The sequence below is a fragment of the Paramormyrops kingsleyae genome, chromosome 23 (assembly GCF_048594095.1).
Source record: "Paramormyrops kingsleyae isolate MSU_618 chromosome 23, PKINGS_0.4, whole genome shotgun sequence".
In the NCBI taxonomy this organism is placed as follows: Eukaryota; Metazoa; Chordata; class Actinopteri; order Osteoglossiformes; family Mormyridae; genus Paramormyrops; species Paramormyrops kingsleyae.
Window position 1 is genome coordinate 24,860,408 of NC_132819.1, and position 23,385 is coordinate 24,883,792.

At 47.2% G+C, this 23,385-nt stretch overlaps 2 protein-coding genes across 8 annotated transcripts in view; both read right to left on the reverse strand.

Annotated features, from left to right (window-relative positions):
• The window catches only part of gabbr1b (gamma-aminobutyric acid (GABA) B receptor, 1b), a 55,036-nt gene extending 42,136 nt beyond the window's left edge, over window positions 1–12,900 (reverse strand). For 3 of the 7 annotated variants that reach the window (XM_023809860.2, XM_023809858.2, XM_023809859.2), the window contains exons 1-3: window positions 9,233–10,287; window positions 2,013–2,099; window positions 90–154 (exon numbers count right to left, since the gene is read on the reverse strand). In XM_023809860.2, the coding sequence (XP_023665628.1) occupies window positions 90–154; window positions 2,013–2,091 (144 nt within the window). In that variant the 5' untranslated portion in view covers window positions 2,092–2,099; window positions 9,233–10,287. Of the gene's footprint in view, window positions 1–89; window positions 155–2,012; window positions 2,100–9,232; window positions 10,288–12,882 lie in introns of those variants that run through there. The other 4 variants (XM_023809855.2, XM_023809856.2, XM_023809854.2 and 1 more) reach the window with 4 other exon arrangements.
• On the reverse strand, window positions 10,971–23,319 carry sh3bp5lb (SH3-binding domain protein 5-like, b). Its single transcript, XM_072705857.1, has 7 exons — window positions 22,551–23,319; window positions 22,055–22,117; window positions 21,834–21,962; window positions 20,902–21,063; window positions 19,798–19,971; window positions 17,515–18,090; window positions 10,971–12,949 (listed from the first exon to the last, which is right to left on the reverse strand). The coding sequence occupies exons 1-7, from the start codon at window positions 22,839–22,841 to the stop codon at window positions 12,905–12,907; spliced, it is 1,440 nt and encodes a 479-aa protein (XP_072561958.1). The 5' UTR covers window positions 22,842–23,319; the 3' UTR covers window positions 10,971–12,904.
• Between the last annotated feature and the right edge of the window lie 66 nt (window positions 23,320–23,385).

Consider the following 23,385-nt stretch of genomic DNA (forward strand, 5'->3'; position numbering starts at 1 on the left):
TTGGTTCCTGTAAAACCTTCATTTAAAAGGTACTCACGTTCTCTGTAATATTTTGCAAATAGGAAGCTACTCGCACTGTTTGCACTCACCTGTTCCTGCGTAAGCCCCCTGTACCTTATCCCTCCATCTCTGGGGGGGCGGATAATAGCACAACCTAAGAGGGAAAAACACACCGAACACCTCAATTCACACACCGAAGCACATCACCGCTCTGTGTCCTTTAACAATGAAGAGGAATCATTTTATCACTCCGTAGGGGGCGCTATTCTCCCTGATCTAAGCTAGAACGCAAGCGACTTTACAGACGCTTAACCATACCAGCCTTAAATTAAAAGCTCCTCAGCACCCCCACCCCCTGGGACCACGTTATCTGAAATTGGGAGATTTTTAGTCTGGAGGGGAAATTACTGTCCTGTGACATGTTGGCACCAGACATCAGACTCCTTTGGTCCTATCTGGACAAACTGTTAGCTGATAAACGGAGGCAGAAGCTTTCATACAACAGCCATAGCCACCATCGTAGGGGCGGGGCCTGTTTAATCAGAGGCTGGCCTGCCCCATAGCTACCATCGTAGGGGCGGGGCCTGTTTAATCAGAGGCTGGCCTGCCCCATAGCCACCATCGTAGGGGCGGGGCCTGTTTAATCAGAGGCTGGCCTGCCCCATAGCCACCATCGTAGGGGCGGGGCCTGTTTAATCAGAGGCTGGCCTGCCCCATAGCCACCATCGTAGGGGCGGGGCCTGTTTAATCAGAGGCTGGCCTGCCCCATAGCCACCATCGTAGGGGCGGGGCCTGTTTAATAAGAGGCTGGCCTGCCCCATAGCTACCATTGTAGGGGCGGGGCCTGTTTAATAAGAGGCTGGCCTGCCCCATAGCTACCATCATAGGGGCGGGGCCTGTTTAATCAGAGGCTGGCCTGCCCCATAGCCACCATCGTAGGCGCGGGGCCTGTTTAATCAGAGGCTGGCCTGCCCCATAGCCACCATCGTAGGGGCGGGGCCTGTTTAATCAGAGGCTGGCCTGCCCCATAGCCACCATCGTAGGGGCGGGGCCCTGTTTAATCAGAGGCTGGCCTGCCCCATAGCCACCATCGTAGGGGCGGGGCCTGTTTAATCAGAGGCTGGCCTGCTCCACAGCCACCATCATTAGCTCGTTTGAGTTTTACATTTTTACACAAAAATGTTCTGAGGACAGAATGAAAAATTATTGATTCAGAGAGATAACCAATCAGATTATAGAGGAGGTGGGTCCAAGCAACTAGAGGAGGTAGGACCAACCAATCGGATACATTTTTGTATATGTAAAACTCCCATGAGCGCAATATTATTGCATTCATATACAGAGTATATTGCTGTCTCACAATGTCAATTCACGCCCCCTGGGTTAACAGTTCAAATCTTCCCCAGCTCGATGTGAGTATGGATCCTTCACATTCTCCCCATTTGCTCTCTGGTACTCCCACCCCACCCCTCCAGCAGGGTCATCATAAAGGGTAGGGGGAAGAGTTGGGGGCCCAAAATCTCTAGCACTGTCCCTTAGTCTGGTTCTAGGGAGCCCTTAGGTTGTCACTGTGGGAATGCTGAATACGGTATTCCTCACAATAGATGGGCCTTAGAATTTTATCACTGCGAATTCACTCATTCAGTTTTTTTTTATTATTTCTACATTGTCGGCCTTATTATGTTCCTGTGTTAATCTGAATCTTGGTCCTGAAGCTGTGACGGTTATTACAGCCAGGGTTGCTGTCTCAGGGGAACAACCGGGGAACTCGGGGGAGGGGGGCTGGGCCAAGTGGGAGGGGGCGTGCACCACAGGGGCCTCGGCTGAAGTCATTTCGGGAATTATATGCGGCAGCCCTGATTATAGTAACGAGAGCGACTGACGGTGCGGAGCGGTCAGATAACCATGGGCATAAGACACATGTACGAGACGGAGTGCTGGCAGAACATGCCAGCAGACACGGAGACACACGTGTGCAGACACGCAAACACATAGACGCCGTCACGGATTACCTCCGGTGGATGTGTTATGCGCAGCCACAGTGAGAAAGGGGAGGATGGAGAGAGCGAAAGGAAAGAGGAACGGTGCCATTCTCTTACCTGCAGAGAGAGAGAGAGAGAAAGAGAGAGAGAGAAAGAGAAAGAGAGAAGCTTAATAATTAGAATATCTGTGCAAGGAGCTGCTTTAAAACGTGAGGCACTAATCACGTAATTACACGTAATAACACGTAATTACCACTAAAAATTTGACAGGTAAATAGCAGGGGAAAGGCAGCCAGCAGCACGGGAAGATTTTCATTTCCTATCAGAAATACAATAGCGCTATGATACCGGATGGGGTGACTTTGGCTGTATATCCCAATCTGTCTGCACTCTAAATTTATCCATCCTACAGCGCAGGCCCATAAAGCCTGATAGAATGGCCTCCACCCAGGGACACACGGGTTTACATTAAACGCACACACACAGGAACACAGACACACGGGCGGCTCCGTGGATGCCGATTCCCGCAGATGACAAGCGACACGGCTGGTTCCTGAGATGCAGAGCAGCAGCAGGGCTGAGGAAGGAGGAAAGGGGGAGGAGAGGAGGAGATGCTGAGGAAGAGGAGGCTGAAAGGGCTTACTGGGAGGAGGGCTGTCATGAAACACTTGAGGGTTAGCTGCAACAGGGCAGAGGCCACATGAGAGACAGTGACACCCACAGGGTGTGGGGGGTCATAACGGGGAGGGGGGGGGGGGGCGTAACAGGACAGCAGGAGGTCTAAAGGGCTTAGAGGGAACCAGAGGAGATCCCAAAATCAGCTCTGAGAAGCTGCCGTGGGGCACGTCGGCCATGCGGGACAGGAATGAGGAACTGCGGCAGAGGCAATAAACATAAGGAATGTGAGCGGCTGGCTTCACCCGGCGACCTCCGTTCGCTGCCGTGACGGCGATTAAAACAGGCGAGATAAACAGCCGCTGACAGCCCCGGGCCGGCGGCCCTCCCCCAGGCCTCGCTGTCCCACGGCGTTATTCCTTAATGCCATGCTAACAAATATTTTATAGCAAAGGACAGGTGCACGACTTTGTCCCTCTCATCAGAAGGTCGTCAGTTCAAATCCAAGGGTCAGCAGGTGATTTTGCCGTTGATCTCCCCTTGAAAATGGCCCAAAAAAGGTACATTGCTATGGATAGAAGCTAAATAACGTTCCAAGCCTTTTTAAAAAATCATTATTAGAACTTTTACCATTATGTTATGTCACTATTAACTTCACACTGCAGCTGTTACATTCTTATGCAATTTACCTGTTTTATATACACATTTAAATGTACTAGTTTTATATACTTAGCTTAACCTGCTCACACCACAGCAAATTCATCAAAAAAAAACAGACTTTTATTCCTTATGGATGAAATCTGTTGTTTACACACGTCTGCCATGACAGTAACTCTTTCACGGTCCGCAGCAACAAAAAGCTAATTTATGCCCGACTGGCTGACGAGATGCAGGCTTTACTGCATGCCGTCACAAAAAACAATAAACCCCGGAGCATGAATTACCCAGCCAGAACCGACTCTTTAACGGAGCCAAGGAAAAGATATATTTTCATGTTCATTGTACTCTGGAATTATAAGGAAAAAGAAACAATGAAACCCGGTTTGTTATTTATTTATATCAGTTATTAAGTTCAGTTTATTTGCTAATAGTGTCGTTCCAAGCACACAGAGGAATATATCAGTGAAGAAAATAAGGATGTTGATTACCGTAATGTCTATTTAAGATGTCTTTTTTATTCATTATAAAGCTGAATATAGAAAACCAAACAAGACTGTAACACACCTGCCTTTGACTTTCTGACTTTGAACCATTTTTCCAGTCCAGTGGACAGTTAAGAGGCTCAGTGCGATAACCAGGGCATCACTAAGGCTCACATCCTGGGGCTGAAACTCAAGACTTTCCTCTGCAAACGGAGGATTATTCTCTCTAAACAGGAACAGAGCCACACTCTCCATGATCCTCTAGTTCCTTCTCCTAGATGTAGGTGCAGAGTCCTGCCCCCCCAGCTGACACTTAACCCCCAGCTCCCTGCATAAAGAGGCAAACTGGGGCGGAAGGTGGACTCCTCCTATGGGCTCCTCATATAGGCTCCTCCTGTGGGCTCCTCCTGAGGGCTCCTCATATAGACTTCTCCTATGGGCTCCTCATATAGGCTCCTCCTATGGGCTCCTCATATAGGCTCCTCCTGTGGGCTCCTCCTGAGGGCTCCTCCTATGTTCTCCTCCTATGGGCTCCTCATATAGGCTCCTCCTGTGGGCTCCTCCTATGGGCTCCTCATATAGGCTCCTCCTGAGGGCTCCTCCTATGTTCTCCTCATATTAGCTCCTCCTATAGACTTCTCCTATGGGCTCCTCAAATGGGCTCCTCCACCCCCAAGTTCCCCTGGCTCTCCTCCCGAAATGGGCAGATCTCAGAGCCGCGAATGAGTAGACATCGCATCTCCACCAAAAACGGACCGTCCACCACACGTGTTTCTGCCTCATCTCTCCCCAGTGCATCCGGCCCGTCACACACAGCCATTCCTATCTGCCCGGTCCGAGGCGTAAATCCCTCAATAGGCCCTGAGCCACAATGGGCTTCTGGGCCCAGAACCATTCCGGGTTTAAGCTGCTTTGGGAGGCTCTTGGTGACCTAGAATCGCAGCCGACGGTGCCTGATCTCAGAGGGCTGCCTTCAAACGCGACGACGATGACCTGAGAGAGGAGCATCACCCAGCTTGAACCTCCTGCAGGTCTGACCAATCCTGCTTCTACAGGAGAATATTCTGATATGCCTGTCACCCTCAACGTCCAGTCGGTCCCCAGCGCTGCTCTGAGAACATCACAGGACGAGCACATGCTGGCTTTATCATTTATAATTCAAATGTTTTATGGCATTTTACCCACTGAAACCGTCCCTGTCCATAATCAATACGGCTAATTATTCACAATGACACTGATTCGTTACACTGATTATTTACAGACACTGATTCTGTCATACATAATTCCTCAAATATATTTCTCTGGCATTAAGTCCTGTTTAATAATTTCATGCTCCTTGATGAATCTAAACATTCTGAAAGGCATTTTGGCAACCAGATTCCAAACAACGTCACCCCATTATCAATATGGCCAATAATTAACACCCATCCCATTATCAATATGGCCAATAATTAACACCCATCCCATTATCAAAATGGCCAATAGTTAACACCCGGAATAGCAGATGCACTAAACCGGTCAGTTATCATTTTTAAAATACCAAAAATCTATGATATTAGCTGCTTCTGATTGGTTAAACCAGGCAATGTCTGTCAGCACACAGTGAGGCCAGCAATTCAGATATCGTACTGCCAACAAAAGCTGCCTGCATATCGTACCCTAAACACTCGATGGTCATTCTCAGCCATGTCAATATAGATTCTAATTCAACACAATATCTCTCCATCCCCCACTGTCAGAAAATAACAAGTAACAGGAAAAGGACTATATGGGATCACATGCTCAGTTAAGGCAGGGCTGAAAAACCCAGAGCCTGGCAGACCTTGTGATGGCCGGTAGTCTCTCCAATCCATTACTTTGTAAGCTTCTCTTCTCTTAAGAGCTTATTATCAGTAAAAATTATACTTAAGAGACTCCACAAAAACAAAGTTTTCAACATACATTTGCTTAATAAACACTGAAAAGATGCAATCTTCAAATGAACTCCCCAAAATATCAAAATATTTATAATTATGAGAGTGTCTTTAAGGTAAAACGCAAATATACATGATTTACTATGAACTAAGTCTGACAGCCCTGGCTTAGAGGGAAGCAGAAGGTGAGGAGGCTCATTAAAATTACAGTAATTCCTTATTAGGCAGTTAAGCAGAAGACAGAGAGCACAAGCCACATGCTGGGAGACACATGTGGGCACATACTGGGAGACCAGCAGAGATCAGAGACCAGTGGCGTCCGGGGGCAGGGAGACAGACACACACTGAGAAACACTGGGATGCAGCCCAGAAGAGATATGGAGAGACAAGGAGGGACAGGGAGATAGTGGGGAACACTGTGATACAGCCCTGCAGTGACAAGGAGGGACAGGGAGATAGTGGGGAACAATGGGATACAGCCCTGCAGTGACAAGGAGGGACAGGGAGATAGTGGGGAACACTGCGATACAGCCCTGCAGTGACAAGGAGGGACAGGGAGATAGTGGGGAACAATGGGATACAGCCCTGCAGTGACAAGGAGGGACAGGGAGATACTGGAAAACACTGCGATACAGCCCTGCAGTGACAAGGAGGGACAGGGAGATACTGGGAAACACTGCGATACAGCCCTGCAGTGACAAGGAGGGACAGGGAGATACTGGGAAACACTGCGATACAGCCCTGCAGTGACAAGGAGGGACAGGGAGATACTGGGAAACACTGCGATACAGCCCTGCAGTGACAAGGAGGGACAGGGAGATACTGGGAAACACTGCGATACAGCCCTGCAGTGACAAGGAGGGACAGGGAGATACTGGGAAACACTGCGATACAGCCCTGCAGTGACAAGGAGGGACAGGGAGATACTGGGAAACACTGCGATACAGCCTTGCAGTGATATGGAAAGACAAGGAGTGGCAAGGAAAGAGAGAAGACGACTGGGACACAGTGTAATACAGCTTAGTAGAGATCAAAGGAGAGACAAAGAAAAAAGCAGAATGATATAATGACATATTATATAGCAGAAATCAGATAAAGGGGCAGAGAGAGGAGATTGGAAAAACTGTGACAGCCAATCTAGAAGGACGAATGGAGAGAATGCAAGAAAGGAGACAGAAGATCTGTGCTATAATTCAACTGAGCTAATAACAGAGCGAAATTTAGGAAAAAATTACAGTATAAGCACATGGATTTGGTCATATGAGGCAGGACCACCAGGAAATTTAAATGATAAACCCTGTTCCCATCGAAAATATGTGTGACATTCTGGGGGTGCGTGACATTCTGGGGGTGCTTACAGCAATGACATGGAAGCCACTGGCTTTACGAGCAGTAACCACGCTCTCAGTGGGATGGTGCTGTCAGAACTGGATCATTTTAAACAGGCCCAAAAAATAAGCATCAGAAAAGTCAGTCAGATAACGGCAATCAAGATGCCAAGTGGCCTGGAATGAAGGTTCAGTGAAACCTCTATTACATGCACACATTCACCCTGTGATCAGGGTCATCTAAAGAAAAGTCTGAGCTTTTTAATATTACAAGACACAGATTTCTGAATTTCTCTTTATTTTGAAATAATTCACGTTCAGTAACTAACTCAAGGGTACCAGAACAGCTTCACTGCTAAAATTTGACCAGACTTATCTTGATGCTACATCTACTAAGGTCCACTCAAAGGGACAGTCTCCTAATAGAGATCTCAGTCTCACACACACACACACACACACAGACACTCACACACACACACACACACATCTGTATAATTCTCTCACTGAACCCTTTAGGAAATATTAGGCTGGTTTCTTAAAAATCCTTGGAAACAACGTGTTAGATTTAATCGGAAACCATCAGACAGGAAAGACAGAAAAAGACAGAATCAAGCGCCAACTTGACAAGAAGACTGGGCCAAAAAACAGAATGTATGTATATAAATAGTATATATGAATGTGTGCCAGTCTGTCAATGGTGCAGCAAGCCAGCGGCAAGACCAGAGAGCCCAGGATGTCAGCATGTTAATTGGCCGTAGACGGGAGAAGCGGTCGGCCTGTCAATCAAGGGCGGTTTAGCGCAAACGGCCCATCTGTCGTGCCATCTTGTCCGCAGTCTTTCATACCCAAGTGTCCATCAGTTTAGCCTCCTGCGGACGGCGTGTGACTGGGAGCGTCACCCCATTACGGGGGGACTGAACCATCCCGTCAGGCCACGTGTGTGTCGCTTCGACACCTGGCTGACGCCTCCTTCGGCACTGCGTCGGCGCCCGTTACGCCCTGCGGCCAGTTTCCAGGCCTGTTGGCAGTGTTAATATACTGTGGCTCGCAGTTCAGTCAGTAGGTGGATAGAAGCTATTAAACTCTCCCTGGGTGAAATGTTAGCAGGCTTGGGTCTCTAGTGTGTGTAGGATGCCAGTCAATAAAGAGTCAAACTGTAAGACACTGTCAATAACCACGCAGGGATGGAAAGTGGCAGCTCGACGGAACATTTCATTATTTCCCTCATTTAGGGAGTTCGTTAACTTGCTCTGCTGTCCCGAGGGCTTATTCTAACTGGTGATTAAACACCTCACATCCCCAACAGGAACACCAATTAAGTCTGTTCACACTCATGTGGGTCCACTCGTACAGGCCAGAAGCACCTCTGCAAAAAGTACACATGACCAGGACGAAGAACATGCTGTGTGCCTCGGACAGCAGGCCGATGAGCCATGACTTGTCTCTCACTTTCCTCTCTCCACTGCTGTCTCCCTCACCCGTCCATACTAGCACATCTCCCTCCCTCTCTCTCTCTCTCTCCCGCCCTCTCTCCCTCTCTCTCTCTCCCTGTCTCTCCGCCATCTGTCCCAAGTCTCAGCACTTAGCAAGAGAAGTACAATTTTCAGCACCGCGGACAGCGGACGAGATGGGAGGACAACTCCCATCTCGCGCTAACTTCGGGGAGGGGTGAACAGGAAAACAAAAACTGCAGCTCGGTACCAAAACGACAAATGATGACACGGGTTCCTAGTGTTGCTGTGGGGATAGCTGGTAAGCTGCCAAACTTTGAGATGAACCACAAATACAAACGCTGACCCCACCAAGGTTCAGAGTAGAAAAAAAACCTAGCAAGTGGAAAAGTTTTCACAGTGTGTGCACGCGATAATATAGCCGGTACAACTGCAGTGCGGAGGGTATCAAAGTGATACGAAGACGTCTGATTCATATGCGCTATCAAGGATGGGTATTATTTCAATGCAAAAGCACGATTAAGACCAACATCATAGTAAAAAAATAAAATAAATAAATACAATTAAAATTCATTACATTAAAAAAAAAACTAGTAAGACAATAGGCACTTTGGAACACAACAAAATAGGGGGGATATTTACAACTGCAAAAAAATACAAGGTCACATTTACGTGATTTTACATTTCACTTGCATACAGGTGCAATCAGACATTTAAAACAAAACATAAAATCAACACTGTCATACAGTATTTAAAACACCGAAAAACTTAAAGGGAATAGCATCGAAAGATTTAACTTACAAGATTTCTCAGTCGGTCTTCAGTGCTGAGTACATAAACGATTAGTTTCAAAAACGGGAAGTTATTTGCAATCGACTGAGGATAATCTCCTGTCAGTTTGTGTATGTAAATATTTGACAGCGACAACTGTGTATTTAACAGCTAAAGGAATATTTGCCACATTGTAAGCGAAATAAATGCGACTGCAAATTAAGACAAATCAAACGGGACTACCGGACTATAACGAAATATTACAGAAACAAATTAACAGTAAATGTGCTAATCATACGCGATACGCTTGTCAGCTAAGCACAAATTCAGCAACGATACCCTGAAATCAAAAAATCTGTTATCAAAATACAGAATAACTGTATCTTATTTATACAATAAATTACAGTAACGCAATCCTCTAGCTACATCTGTGATTCATTCTTTAATATTGCTAGTGTTTACCGGTGGAGAGAATACACAAGCGATCGCAAAAAATATATATCACGTTTTTTGGAAACAAATCCAGTTCATATATAAGATCCCACAACTTGAATTCAATATCTGATACGAAGCCCCGCGTCCCGATAAGGCTATCGACCGTCGCTACTACAGCGATCGCACTTAGAAGCGCTAGACTCACGTTCAAAATGCCATATTCCTGTCAAACGCCAGCCGTCGAAAATTATCTGCGGATGTCGTTATACATCAGTGGGGGGAAAAAAGTGTCATTCCACGCGAACGCTCTCACACAGTACATATGTAAAAATTAAGCTCGGAGGCCTTTAAACTGCAAATCGGCATGATGCAGCGCGATTATTATTACATTTAGATTAGTAGATAATAAAAATAAAATAAAAGGACAGTGTAAACACGGGCGACGGAGCGGTAGCCGCGTCCCTCCTCCCCTGCCAGTGCTGCCCCTCAGTCACTAGCAGCGTCACAGGGTGAGACGTAGCGCCGAACCCCGCTCCGGTCCGCTCCGGTCCGCAGTACACCGGGCAGACTCACCGCAAGTGCACGGTGCAGCATAATGAGCACTATTTCAGCTCTTATTGGCTAATGGGAAGACAGATGATGTGCACGCGTCCCAGATAAATAGTGCACTCCCCCCCACCCCCAAACGCCGTGCTCTGTTGATGTACATCAGTCGCCGGCCAATTACCCCTCCCTGCTCCATGCCTAGTGTCAATATGATGTATGCACACGGTCGATAAATATTTGCTTCCGCCTGATCCTGCGCGGAGCTGGTTGCTCTAGGTGTTAGTACGAACTGCATGCCAATCAGAAAGTGTCTGGCGATTTTGGGCTTGTTTTTTCGTTCGGGTGACGTCAATTGCCACTTTATTCCTTTCTTGCCAAGATCCGGTTAAGCGCATTTTTTTGCCAACAGTCTCAGTACAGATAAGATAATTGGTTAATATTATAAAGGGAAATTGTGATTATTACGTGGGATATTCGTACCTATCGGAAACTCCACTCCACTATTGTTCTGTCCTTGTAAAGCAGACGCGGGGGTCCGCGAACCAGGTGTGGCCCTCTGCCACAGTCCAGATTCAGGCGGTCCCACCCAGGGCGTTCCAGCTGCATGTGTCTCTTCCTGCCTTGGGGCATGCTTGTCTGCTAGTCTAGCGGGTTTTTCCTCCCTATGCGTGTTTAATGGCATGTTCCTTCCTGGACAAGTTGCGAATTCAGTGGAAAACTTCCCCTCGGCTGACACGCGAGGACACACGCAAGCACACGCAAAGACAGACTTGATAAACGCAATGGGCACATAAACGTTCCATTTATTCCCTGTTTCATTCTCTGCGCTTTACTTAAATAAAAATAAATGGTGATCTCTGAGTTTAGCATACAATTGTTGCTCATGTCACCTTTATGTCTCCCTTAAATCCAATCGGAAACGGCACAATGTCCAATCTGTGTTAGTTTCCAACCTTTGGTGACATTATATTCATGGCGTGAGCCTTTTTAATGCCGCTGGTTTATCTCTGGAGTAAAACCCATTGGTGACGATATGTCGCCTGGACTAGTACTATGAGGTCAGGCAGGAAATATAAATCTACTTAAGGACACAAAGAGAGCTTTTCTTTGCTTTAAAATAGAGGGGATTGAAATAAGGAGAAATTTGAGATATAGACTCTTATATGCTGCTTTGAAATTGCAGAAAGCGATTTCTAATATCTAGGAAACTCAGCTAGAAATACTTACATCACGCAGTTTGTTTTTTTTTTTCATTCAATTGATTTTTATACGTGTTTCTGTCATGTCGAAGCACAATTTGTTTTCCTCGGTAAAATTGCTCCCCTCTCAATCTGCCCCAGCTCCGGCACCCTGCCCTTGCGCGCTTGCACTCGCGGATCACTGTCTGTCATCATCTTTCCTCACACATCTTATCTCACTTTTCCTCTGTCCTACAGAATTAAAGCCCATCACCGATTTCCTCGCCTCAGTCCCGTCTCCGACCTTTTTTTTCCTCTCTTGTATGCCATCAGTCAATTATCGCCTTTTCCCATTTTTCCCCCCACTTGCTTTCCCCCTCTCCTTCTCTTCTTCCCTCCATCTCCCCCGGCGACCAACTCTAAGTGCATTCTTTTCTATATTTATATCGCAGCTGAATAATTAAAGCGCAGAGACGGGGGGATAATCTTTCTTTTCCTGAATGTCTTCTCATTAGCCATTAACGTCGGTGATATTCTGACGGTTTCCCCATTTCACCCTCTGTCCTATCCCACCATCCCCTTCTGCATCGTTAAATACTTTGGCCAGTTCTCCCAATCCTGTCACCCTGTCAGCATCCCCTCTCTGAAAAGGACACCTGACTCTCTCCAGATGCCGCTGTAAAACATCTATTTACTTGCTCAGCTCTGCATTAGTATTAAACACATGCTGCCTTGAAAAAGCAAAAAGGTAGATCTACATAAATGAGATAGAGGCTGTGACCTCTCCAGTTCAAAGCTCTAGCCTGTAACCCCAGCTGCCCTCACATACTTTACTGCTCCAATCCCTTACCATTTTTGCAGTTTTTAAATAATTAATTTTTTTATTTTTACTAACAGACATTTTTTGTAAAAAGTGATGTAAAATTGAGAAAGCAGAGACAGATAGTCCTTGGATCAATTGGGCATTAAGGACCTTGTTCAGAGGCCCAATGGTGAAATCACTCTGCAGACTCTGGGATTTGAACCAGCAACCTTCTGATGACAGAGTACTAACTCACTCAGCCATGCACCACCCCTTCACCCCACTTACTCACTGAATTTTCATGTACAGTCTGTATTGTAACCCACCCCCCTTTAAAACGGTAATGCATGCTTGTGTGCAACTGCATGGGCATAAATTGTGTGTGTGGGGGGGGGGGGTCGTAACCCCCGAATAATCAAAACCAGCCAATACAACCCACTGGGCCCCCTCAAATGGGTGGCGACATCACCCCCCCCCAACCCTCAGTGCTAAATCTAAAGTTATGCCCTTGTGCAACTGAATGCCATAGAGCCTCCACATAGGAGATTAAACCACACCCCACCCCCCAGCGTTGATGAGATCGTCGGCAGGCCGGAGCCACAGGCCCCACTAGGTGACACAAACATGGCCGCATATCAAATCAAGCGCCGTGGGCAGAACACAGAGGAGATCTGGGCAAAGCAGCTGGCAGATTGCCATTGGCCACCACAGAGACTCACCCGGTAAGAAACGGCACAGGCGTCAGACCACGCTCACGACGGCCAGAAGCAGGAAGGCAATCATTTCCTTTTGATTGAAAACACAACATGTGGCATCACACAATGACACCGTATGAAAAAGAAATGAATTACCCATTCGGCAAACATCTCAGGTGATGCAATGAACATGCACCCCCATGCGCAGCCGGTACACAAACACATTCAAAAGGCACACAAAGAGTCTCTTTACATAAAAAATAAAGAAAACAGCGGGCGATAATAGCAGCATCGACGACGAGTTCTCCAGCAGGAGTTTTGAAGAAGTTTAATGGGATGAAAAGACACAAATGGAAGGACAAAAAAAAGAATGAAAAGAAAGTGTGAGAAGCCCTTTGAATTTAGATGGAAAACAATGAAAGCCCAATTTAGGAAAGAGTCCGGGAAATGCAGCGCCATTAAGAGAAAAAGAGGGGAAAAGATGACTGAACCAGAGGAAGAAAAAAGACAGAACGATAAAGGAGAAGGGAAAAGGGACCCACCGTGACATGGTGCGGTTTTATTTGAGGGCTTCTGACTGGTCGGCTTTTATGATGTCATTGGGGAATTTTAAACTGCCAGAGACTGCATACAAGTCCCAGTGGTGATGGGGGTGTTTGGGGGTGGGGGGGGGCGTTAGCGAGTGGACAGGTGGGAGAGCTCGTTCCTGTTTAATCTAGGACTGTGTCATGGGTATTGATCTGCAGCAGCAGTGGGGGGGGGGTCACTCACACAGAGCTGGGTGGGACATGGCAGCTGTAATAAAAAATACTGTAATAATACAGACGTTAATATTCATGGGCAGCTGGTTACAGTCGTGATTTACGATCAGATGGGGGGAGGCGACAGGTCTGGACACTCGACTGTGGATGAACTCATTGATTTTTATCGAATCGATGTTGTGGCCAGATGAGTGTGAACTGAGTCGCTCATTTCCGTTGGAGGGAAACATATGCAGAGAGCAAAAGACTGGAAGAGAAAAACAATACATAAGAAATATGATGAAATGTACAGCTGAAGATCCAACAGGCTTCAAACAGGGGCAGATTCAGACGTCCTGATTCGTAGCTGAATCCATCATTAGCTTCAGCCTTAACATAAACAAGCACGCCTTTATTACCCAAACTTTGTTTGGGGCTCAGCTGCTCCGTCTTGAGAGCTGAGCTTGGACGGCACACAGAGAAGCCAGACACTGAGAGAAACAAGTACTGGCGAACAATCCCTCGCTCCATCCGCACTGGCGAGCAATCCCTCGTTCCATCCGCACTTCAATTAATCGCTTTCAAAGCCTCTCAGAGCAGCCTCGCCATTATCTATGGATCCTATCCTTCCCAAAAATAAACACATTTGTTCTTGTATTAGTGTATTTCGGATGCGACGACTAAACCCCTTTATGAGTGTTGCCTCCAGCGATCAAGACTGCCTGCAACCAGCCGCTACCCATACGGCAGAGAGCAGAGCAGGAAGGGGAGGGAGAGGCAAGGATGAGGACCAGGGCGGAAATCTGCGGGGTACAGCACCACCACTCTTAGATAAGCGGCAAGCCAACGGTCTGCAGGCTAACTCTACACCAAGCGCTTTCGTCAGGGAAGCAGTGAAAGTGATTTGGATGGATTTGTGTTAGATTTGCCAGGAAAAGAATGTGGTAGGAAGCTTGTGGGAGGCGGGGAGGTGGAGGGGGGGATGATGGTCCTTCAGCATCGTCCACCATTGCGAACCAAAGACAAAAACTTTTTTCTTCAAATGAATTTCCTTGCTGCCAGGTTAACCCATGCAGGAGGACAAGTGGAGTGGGGAAACCTGAAAACTTCCTTTTCCGGAAGGAACTGGGCGATTAGCGCCTAACGTGGTTACGTGCCGCACAATTAGCACGTAATGGAGGAGCGGATACATTAAAACCTTGGACGGGGAAAAAAAACCTTCTCCGGGTAAATGGACTTATTGAGTTGAAAAGGACGGCATATTTGCTTTTATTTACCCTCCCCGCCTCTTTCATACCTTCATCTTTCCAGCGCTGGACACCAGGAGGACAAGAAAGCGACAGACACGAGCAGAGTGGGAGGAACAGCCCAGAGCTCAGAAGAGATATTAAATAAAAGTTTTATTTGATTTAGGGTTGCATAAGTTACCATTTACATCGTTAATGACATCATCAAGCACATCATCTGAATTATTAGACGTCTACTTCACTTTTCAAAAGACATCACACTTGGAGAAAGCTTTAAAAAAAAAAGAAAACAGGAAAAAGCTCAGGAAAATGTACAGCAGACAGGGCTGTGGGGTGAGGCATTCTGCTGAGGCTCTGCTGGGAAGCGCTGATCTCCTATCCGGGAGCGAGGCTCGCTGGGGACGTCCCTCGCCAGCTCACTCACCCAGAGTGTCACAGATCAGTGTCAGGGGAAGGGCAGAGGGAGCAGGAGCAAAAGAATAGATGGGAAGGAGGGGGGAGCGTAGGGGTGAGGGGAGTCACGAGAAACCGTCGGGGGAGGCGAGGCGGGGCAGGAGAGAGGCAGAGGAGACGTGATGCTCGAGGTCCAGTTTGAGCTGAGATCGTTAAGGATCGCCAGTGTGCCTGTAACACTGAAAGCAGCCGCGCAAGGTTATCGCTACAAAGAAACATCGAAATATCTACAGCTTATACAAGGTGTGGCCTTGTGCTCAACCGGTCCCATCTCTGCCCAGGAGGGAGCGGCACAGAGTCAGAGAAGCTTCGACTCTAAATTACTGAACAGGAGCCTTCGCATCGACTGAGCCCCAAGAGGAAGCCTGTGGAAGGACCAAGGACCAGCAGAAGGATGATAAACCAATCAGCTGCAAAGTAACGGCGAGGGGCATCTCATTAAAGCCCAAGGAACAGGATTACCGTGCATGCTCTCCTGAATTCAATTTTCTTTATAATCCTACATGTTCATATGGCAAAGGCACCTTATAAAAGTGCTCTACTGATTATAAGTACCTGCTGAGAAACCAAAACTAATTATGACATATTTAAGAACAAACAAAAAAAAATCAAACAAGGGAAAATAAATCAGTGCGTGCTAGAACATCATGCCATGCCAAAGCATTAGTTTAGGCATGCCTGTCAAGAAGATATTTAATTCATTGAAATTCTTTGTTTTCAGAGTGAGACTCTGCCCTTTGATAGGACGTGACTGCAATCCGTAACGGGCTTGTGCTGTAGCCGAGCAGCGGCAGAGTTTCTGTGGCGCGAGGAGCTTGTCATGTTTCATTAAAGAATCCGGCACCAACCTCAGAGGACCCTTTGGAAGTTCGGATTATACTTTCTTGGGGGGGAGGGGGGGGGAAATACCAAGAAGGTGCCAACTTCAGGCAGCTTATAATGCTTCTCTAGCATGAGAAGCAGGTGAGGGTTTCAGAACTAGAGGTGACGCACATGTGGCCTCTTGTGTGAGCAAGAGAGAACATCTGTTAAAGTGACCAGCGGGTAAGTTGGATCGGGTGAAACCACAGATCTTATGCGCTATTTCTGTGTTGACTCCTCTATGCCCTGCTGTAAGACCTCGCCTTCCTTCACAGCTAAAAGGCACTTAAGACTCCCTCTGACAGTAAAGTTGACGCAAGTCCAGAATACTGACCGTTCCCAAGATTTTGCAAAGACGCCACAACTCGGCGAGTCATTGTCGACTACAGAAAACGGCTGGTTTCTCGTTAAGGCCATAGCGCGGTAAGACGCGGACGGAGAGGACTTCCCTCGTCCAAACTAAGCGCGGACGGAGGAAGAGGAAAGCCCGCTGAGGTCCGGAACTGGGCACCAAAGGACCCCGCTTTCAATTGTGTGGCTTTTTTTTCCCCAGTACTTCAGTAGTCTTCCTTTTAGCCTATAGTAACAGTATTATCCAGGAACTGGGCTTGATTTCCCAGCCAGTAACTAAAAACCCTTTACCACTCAATTCAAAGTTACTACTATGATTATTTTGTTTTCATAAAGTGACTTAAGTAATAAGTTAATACTCCAGTCAGCCAAGAGGATCTACAACAAATGAAAACATTTCTAGAAAAATGCACGACACAGAGTTTAACCAATATAGCACAAATTGAAGTGTTTTCACTCGACTTCCTCTGAGCTACAAGTACAGCGGTATGGAAACCGATAAGCTCCGCTTCCGTGCGAGTCAATCAATATCATCCCTCGGTGCACAGTGCCAGTATTTCACTTGCTGATGGTGGTCCTGAAGAGACGAAGGATCTCTTCATCTATGGCCGCCATCGATTAGTACGCCCATGGTGTATTAAAGCTAGCTCTCGAATGCCATGTTAGTGTTTCACTTATTTTCCATTTTTATCTCTAGCTAACCCTTCTAGCATTTTTTTCTGCAATTATGACTAATTCCCATCCCTGTCTGATCATCTATAAGTCACTCTGCTCCATACATGAGCAGAGATCACAGACTCACACTCCTGTGACATGAGCAGAGATCACAGACTCACACTCCTGTGACATGAGCAGAGATCACAGACTCACACTCCTGTGACATGAGCAGAGATCAGACTCACACTCCTGTGACATGAGCAGATATCACAGACTCACACTCCTGTGACATGAGCAGAGATCACAGACTCACACTCCTGTGACATGAGCAGAGATCACAGACTCACACTCCTGTGATGCTGTTTGAGGAAACTCTTCTGCTTCTCGCTTCCTTCCGTCGCTGCCACCACCGTCGCCTCCGCCTCCCTGTCCCAGGCCTCCTGGCCCCGTCTCACTGCATCCAGAGCATCAGTCTTGCCCCTGTCTTTCTCGCCCTCGTCCCCCACCAAACTGACAACATCGCTCAGGTTGCCCAAGTGCTCCACGGAGTCGCACTTCTCCAGGTCGGACGCGATGGTCCTCAGGCTAAACACGGACATGGTGTCGGACCCGGCCCGGTCCATCTCGGCCCGCTCCCTCACCCCCCAGCCGCTCTCCGAGTGCCTCTCCACCCACTGTCTGGTTTTCTCACTGAGCACCCAGTCGCTCTCCACCTCTCCTCCGGAAGCCCCTCCCTCCGACTCCGCCCCAATGGGAGAGGTCCGCCCCTCGTAGGTGCAGCGCGTCCTCCTTGCAGCTCGTCGGCGCCCCCTCTGGGCATGGATCTGCTCGCTGATTTGCTCGAGGTTGCGCAGGGCCACCGAGTAACGGGTCTTCACCTTGGACACACGTTCCTCCAGCCGGACTACTTTAGATTTATGCTCCTGCGAAAACAAGAAAGCACACAAGAGGGAACTGCCCTTAAATGTCAGCTAAAGCAAAAAGGGCCGTAACCTTGCTCAGTGTTTCCAAGAATCATCTACCAACAGTGTTCAAACTGCTGGCCCATCCATCCATTTCCATACACTGCATTTTAAAGCAGGGTTGCAGTATTCTTGGAGCCTATCCCAGGAAGCAAAGTGCAGCAGGCAGAGGACATCCCCGACAGGATGCCAGTCCATCTCTCCCTATGCCAGTGTTTCCCAATCCAGTCCTCGGGGATCCTCAGACAGTCCATGCTCTTGCTCCCATGCGGACTGTCTGGCAGGGAGCTGGGAAGGAGCAAAAACGTGGACCGTCTGAGGGTCCCCACAAAGCGGGGCGTGAAACACATCCCTATGCTAGTTACAGGCATTTTTTTGTAATATGCGCAACATTCCTGCTTCGACACCACGCAAAACTGCTAACATATCAACTAGATACATAATCCGTACATTATCTAGGCTAGCTTGGGCAGCATATCTGCTTGCCGTAGCCAATATACAGAAAAAATTAAGAGACCACTATATTTTTAAAACAAATCTGCATTTTTAAATCCTGGTTTAATCCTGTTTCTGCTGGCAGAGGCTACGCTGAGCACCAGGCTGAACAAGGTGAAGCAGGAGACACTGGGAACGACCAAAAAACAAGCAGAGTAAAGGCCAGAACTGAGTGATGGCAGAGATGACCGGTAATGTATCCAAGAGTTTCTCATGAATCGTAGGATGACATTAAGTGACCTTCAAAAGGAACGGGAAACATTAAGTGTAGGTGTGAAGTGCACATTCACACACCCATAAATTGAGAAATCAGTGAAACAAAAAACTCTGATGTGGTCTCTTAATTTTTTCCATGGCTGCATAAGTGCTGGTTCTTAAACACTATATCACAGGAACTGAGTCTCCACACCCGCAGAAAATCTCTACATGCTCAATATTCACTTCTCAGGCTTATTCTCCAACATTTAAATCCAACATCATTGTTTTTACACATCAAGAGTGGCAAAGAGATCGATCAGCATTAACTCCTTTCTTTATGTGATTTCTACCCACATTCCTAATCTATTATGTCTCTCTTTCCCCACAGTCAGGAGAGGCAATTTAACCCCATCCTGAATCACCTGCTGAATAAACAATCCCGGTCCCAGCTTGGGAGAGGTGAAGCCTACCACACCCGTCCTTTGACGCATGCTCACTCAGCCATGATTCTACAGGGCACGTCGAGTGACATAAACCACTTTGAGGAGAGCGCTATTGGCCCAATTCCGCTCCCAGCTCCCAGCTGTCAGTAGATGTCACTGTAGAAAAGTCAGCAGAGAAGAACTCCAACCCCCAAGCCAACGGTCATGTCCCAAATACAATGGAGCTCAAACACACACTGAACTTTGCTGCGATCACTGTTAAACTGGTGGGGGGACTTTTGATTCTTTTCATGGTAACTTCAGCAGTATCAATGTTAGAAAACAGCATACGACAACAGTTAGAGTCAAGGGCATAATTTTAGGTTGAGCATTGGGGTTGAGGTCTCCGCCCATTTAAGGGGGTCCAGGGGGTTGCATTGGATGGTTTTTATTAACGTGGGGGGTACAACCCCCCCCATCCCCCCATAATTTAAGCCCATAGTTAGAGTGCTGTCTCCTAGCAATTGCGTTCCAGAAATGAACCTAAACGTACCTCCAGGATGTGGTTGAGCTGGGCCTTGAGCTCGAAGTAGGGCTTGGACTTGACGATGACCCTCTTGAGGTTCTTCTGCAGGGTCTGCACCCGTGCCTCGGCCTCCTGGCACAGCTGCGTGACGCGCTGGTGCTCCCGCTCGCTCCGCAGCCGTTCTTCCTCCGCCTCGTTTACCTGGCAAGCACAAGCCCCACCCCCCGCAGAGGTTGAGAGCTGGCTACTGCAGGTGTACCTTTGATGACACATTTCTAACCAAGTTTAAAACCCTGCGGTCTATCTATGAAAAAAGCTCAACACCAAAAAAACAGTATCTTCCTTGCCCCTCAAACGTACTTAATGTTGCTCAGCTTATCTACCATTTGCCATCGAGACACACTTCCCTTAATGATGAAATTATAATGTCTCGCCATTCATTAGTGTCACTATGTGAACTTCACGGAAGCTAGTGTGTCTCTGACACTCTGCCAGCTAGCATACCTACTAAAGGCATCCGAGGTTAAAGCGATAGCGTCGACGCGACGGGGGATTCCACTGCCAGCTCCACAGAGACATGACGCCAACTCATCGGCATGAAAGCGCAAACCTTCACGTGGCTCTGAGCTGACTTGCTGAGTGCCGGAAGCTACTGAAAAATGGTTCTGTCCATTTAATTATGTTCAGCTGTGGTTTGTCAAAATGCACAGTAGGGAAATGTGAACTAATAAGTCTTTCTTACATATATATACACACAGCAATCTATCTTCCACAGTGCATATCCAGTGGAGTGAGCATTAAAACTAATCCAGGATGCACACAGTTCAAGGCAGCAGAACACCCTAAAGGGGATGATCGCTAACAGAGGACAAACACACACTAGGGACAATCCAGAGGCACTAGTTCACAAAACCACATGGACCTCTTACACTCAGCAAATGTGGCTATACGGCGCAACTGGCATCCATCAATTTCTTAAACCAGGAATACAAGGATTTATTCAACACATCAAGCTGCAAAAGTAACCAAACCAGAGATGCTAATATTGACCAACAGCCAACAGGACTCCATACTATTCCATTTTATCAATGTTCAGGATGCTTAAAATTCTCACCAACTGGCCCGACTCACCTTAGCAGTGGCATGGTTCAGCATTTCCTGCCAAGTGGGGTCTAGTGTGTTCCGGTCAGCAAGCAGCCCCTGCTCCGCCACGTACACCATCTCCCTGGCTGCTGTATGCATGGAAACGGCCCTCTCGTATCTCAGCGCCGCCCTCTGAGTCTCCTGCTGAGCCTGTGTAGACGGGACCAATCAGATCGCACTGGAGGAAATCAGAACCAATTAGAGTGGAGCAAGGTAGAGACTGCAACCTATCAGTGAATACTGAGAAAGGTATACTAAACATTAGTAGTAAATGACAATAACACCTAACCAAGATGGAGAGATCCAACTGGACAAAACTAGGTCGCTCTGTTGAGAAACATCAACCATTCCACTATTTATAGCTTTTTCATTTTGTCAAGGAACCAAATCTTCCCAATGTTCTCCTCCTAAGACAAGAAGTACAATAAATCACATTCACTATCTTGTACTGCATATTTTGAAATTGCAGTTTGTTTTGGTTTCTGCGCTTCACCGTTCATTGACAACAGGAAGTGACAGTGGGCCCATTTATCTTAGGAGATGTGAGACCCATAAGGGAAGTGATATACATCAGCTAAAATAAACCAGCACTAGGGCCGATCCTGGGCTCCATGTGAGATAAGACACAGAGGAGGGATGGCTCAGCTGAAGGGGGGAGAAACTGGAGCAAATCTGATAAAATACTGACAGGAAAAGAGGAAATGAGGTGCGGGGGTTACGCTCCGGAGAACGCAGTCTTTGAAACAAACATTGTGGCCGACGGCGATGTCACAGCAACGCCTCAGGGTCCCTCCAGACATTACCCGCCCACGCTTCCTCACAAGCGACGAGCTTCAAAACGGACAGGATGCTGAAGGACGGGCATCTGACAGAAAGTGCCACATCTCCCCACGCCGGGGTGGGGGGGGCAGGGAGAGTACCTCCTTGGCCTGTCGCCGAGCTTCGTAGTATGGCCGGGCCTTCTCGATGCACATGCCCAGCTGGGAGCCCTGAGTGTTCAGCTTCCGGGCCGAGTCGGTGAGGATCTTCCTGTAACTGGAGCGCGCCTCCTGCAGACGGCAGACCGTCAGAGCGCTTCTGTGGGACAGCTACAAACACCGTGAGCAACAGGCTTGCGACAGACGTCGCCGGGCTCACGCACATCCAGCTGCAGCTCCAGCTGGTTGATTTCTGCACTCGCTTGGTTCAACTGCTCCAGCTCCTCCTGTAAGACAGGGTCCAAAGTCAGGCACAGCCTGGGAGACAAAACCCACTTTCAGCGTACCCTGTATATAATCATACATGACGAGAGCAGCACCACCGCTAGCCGCCGATTATCAGCCTCCAATTAAAAATTGATCAATGTATCATGCACTAAAAGTTTTTTAACAATTCAAATTAGATTCAAATCCATGTACTATGGCTACTTATCAGGCTAATAAGTATAAAGCACATGACATGGTATTAATAATTAAACCCCAGATTAATCGTAAAAATTATTTGACAAACTCCTAAATGAGTTGGATTGAGTCCAGGATAGTACTGCATTAGTTGTGGAAATGTATTACATATGCTCTCTAATATATACAATATAGACCCGGAATAAAGCTCTAAAAAGATTTTTTATATTTCCCATAATGTCAGCTATTGTTTCTTACCTGAATTCTTGGATCTAATTCTTCTTCATATTTTTTGTCCTCTTCTCCGTTGTAATCAATATTATTTTCATTACCGTTTTCATTTTCTGTATTCTCCTTCAGCTTTATCACATCCTTCTCAAATTCGCCCCCTGTCGTTTCCAAATTTTGGGCGTTTCCACCATTCCCTGCTCTCCCTTTCTGCCCCCGGTCTTTCTCCTCCGCCTCCTCGCCAGGCGTCTCCTCCCGCCAATCGCCCGGTTCCGGGCCTCCGGAACCCGCCGGACTTTCACGCAAACCGTCGGGCTCCATCGGGGCCCTCGAAATTCAAGAAGAAGCTGACCGAATTCACCTTGGAGTATTGCGATATGTGCATATATGTACCCGGCGTTTCAGAATATAAAAATGTTTCATTGATGTTTCTTGATTTTTTAAAAAAAATATATGTAATCTACCTAGCCAACTAACGACTACTAAGTAGCTAACTATTTAGAGAGCATTATGGCCAGCTAGCCGGTTTGCTAGCTAGCTAGCTCGCTACCATTTTTTACAGTCATCTTCTTGGTATTTTCCTGAATGATTAAATGGCTGAATTTCTTAATCAATAGTCTTTCATAAAAAAAAAAGGCGTTTAATCGCACAGCAAATTATACTGTTTTTTCTAGCGCCGTATTTCCATGTTGCTCTATCAAGACATTGCCACTTCTCTCATTCTCCTCAGCCTCCTTACTCGTTACATTACTGCCTTGTCAATTCGGTCAACGCGAAGCCGAACCGAAGTAAATAGAAAACGCGAGATCAATTTTTCCCCTCCGCATACGCCGTAGTCGCAATACGTCACACATCAAAAGTATGT

Excerpts from the sequence above, each read along its gene's own strand:
- sh3bp5lb (XM_072705857.1), bottom strand. The coding sequence starts at position 22,841 with ATGGAGCCCGACGGTTTGCGTGAAAGTCCGGCGGGTTCCGGAGGCCCG. Across the intron at positions 21,963-22,054 it reads AGCTGGAGCTGCAGCTGGAT|GAGGCGCGCTCCAGTTACAG; the intron begins GTGCGTGAGCCC and ends TGCCGTCTGCAG. Across the intron at positions 12,950-17,514 it reads TCAAACAGCATCACAGGAGT|GAAATGATTGCCTTCCTGCT; the intron begins GTGAGTCTGTGA and ends TTCAATCAAAAG.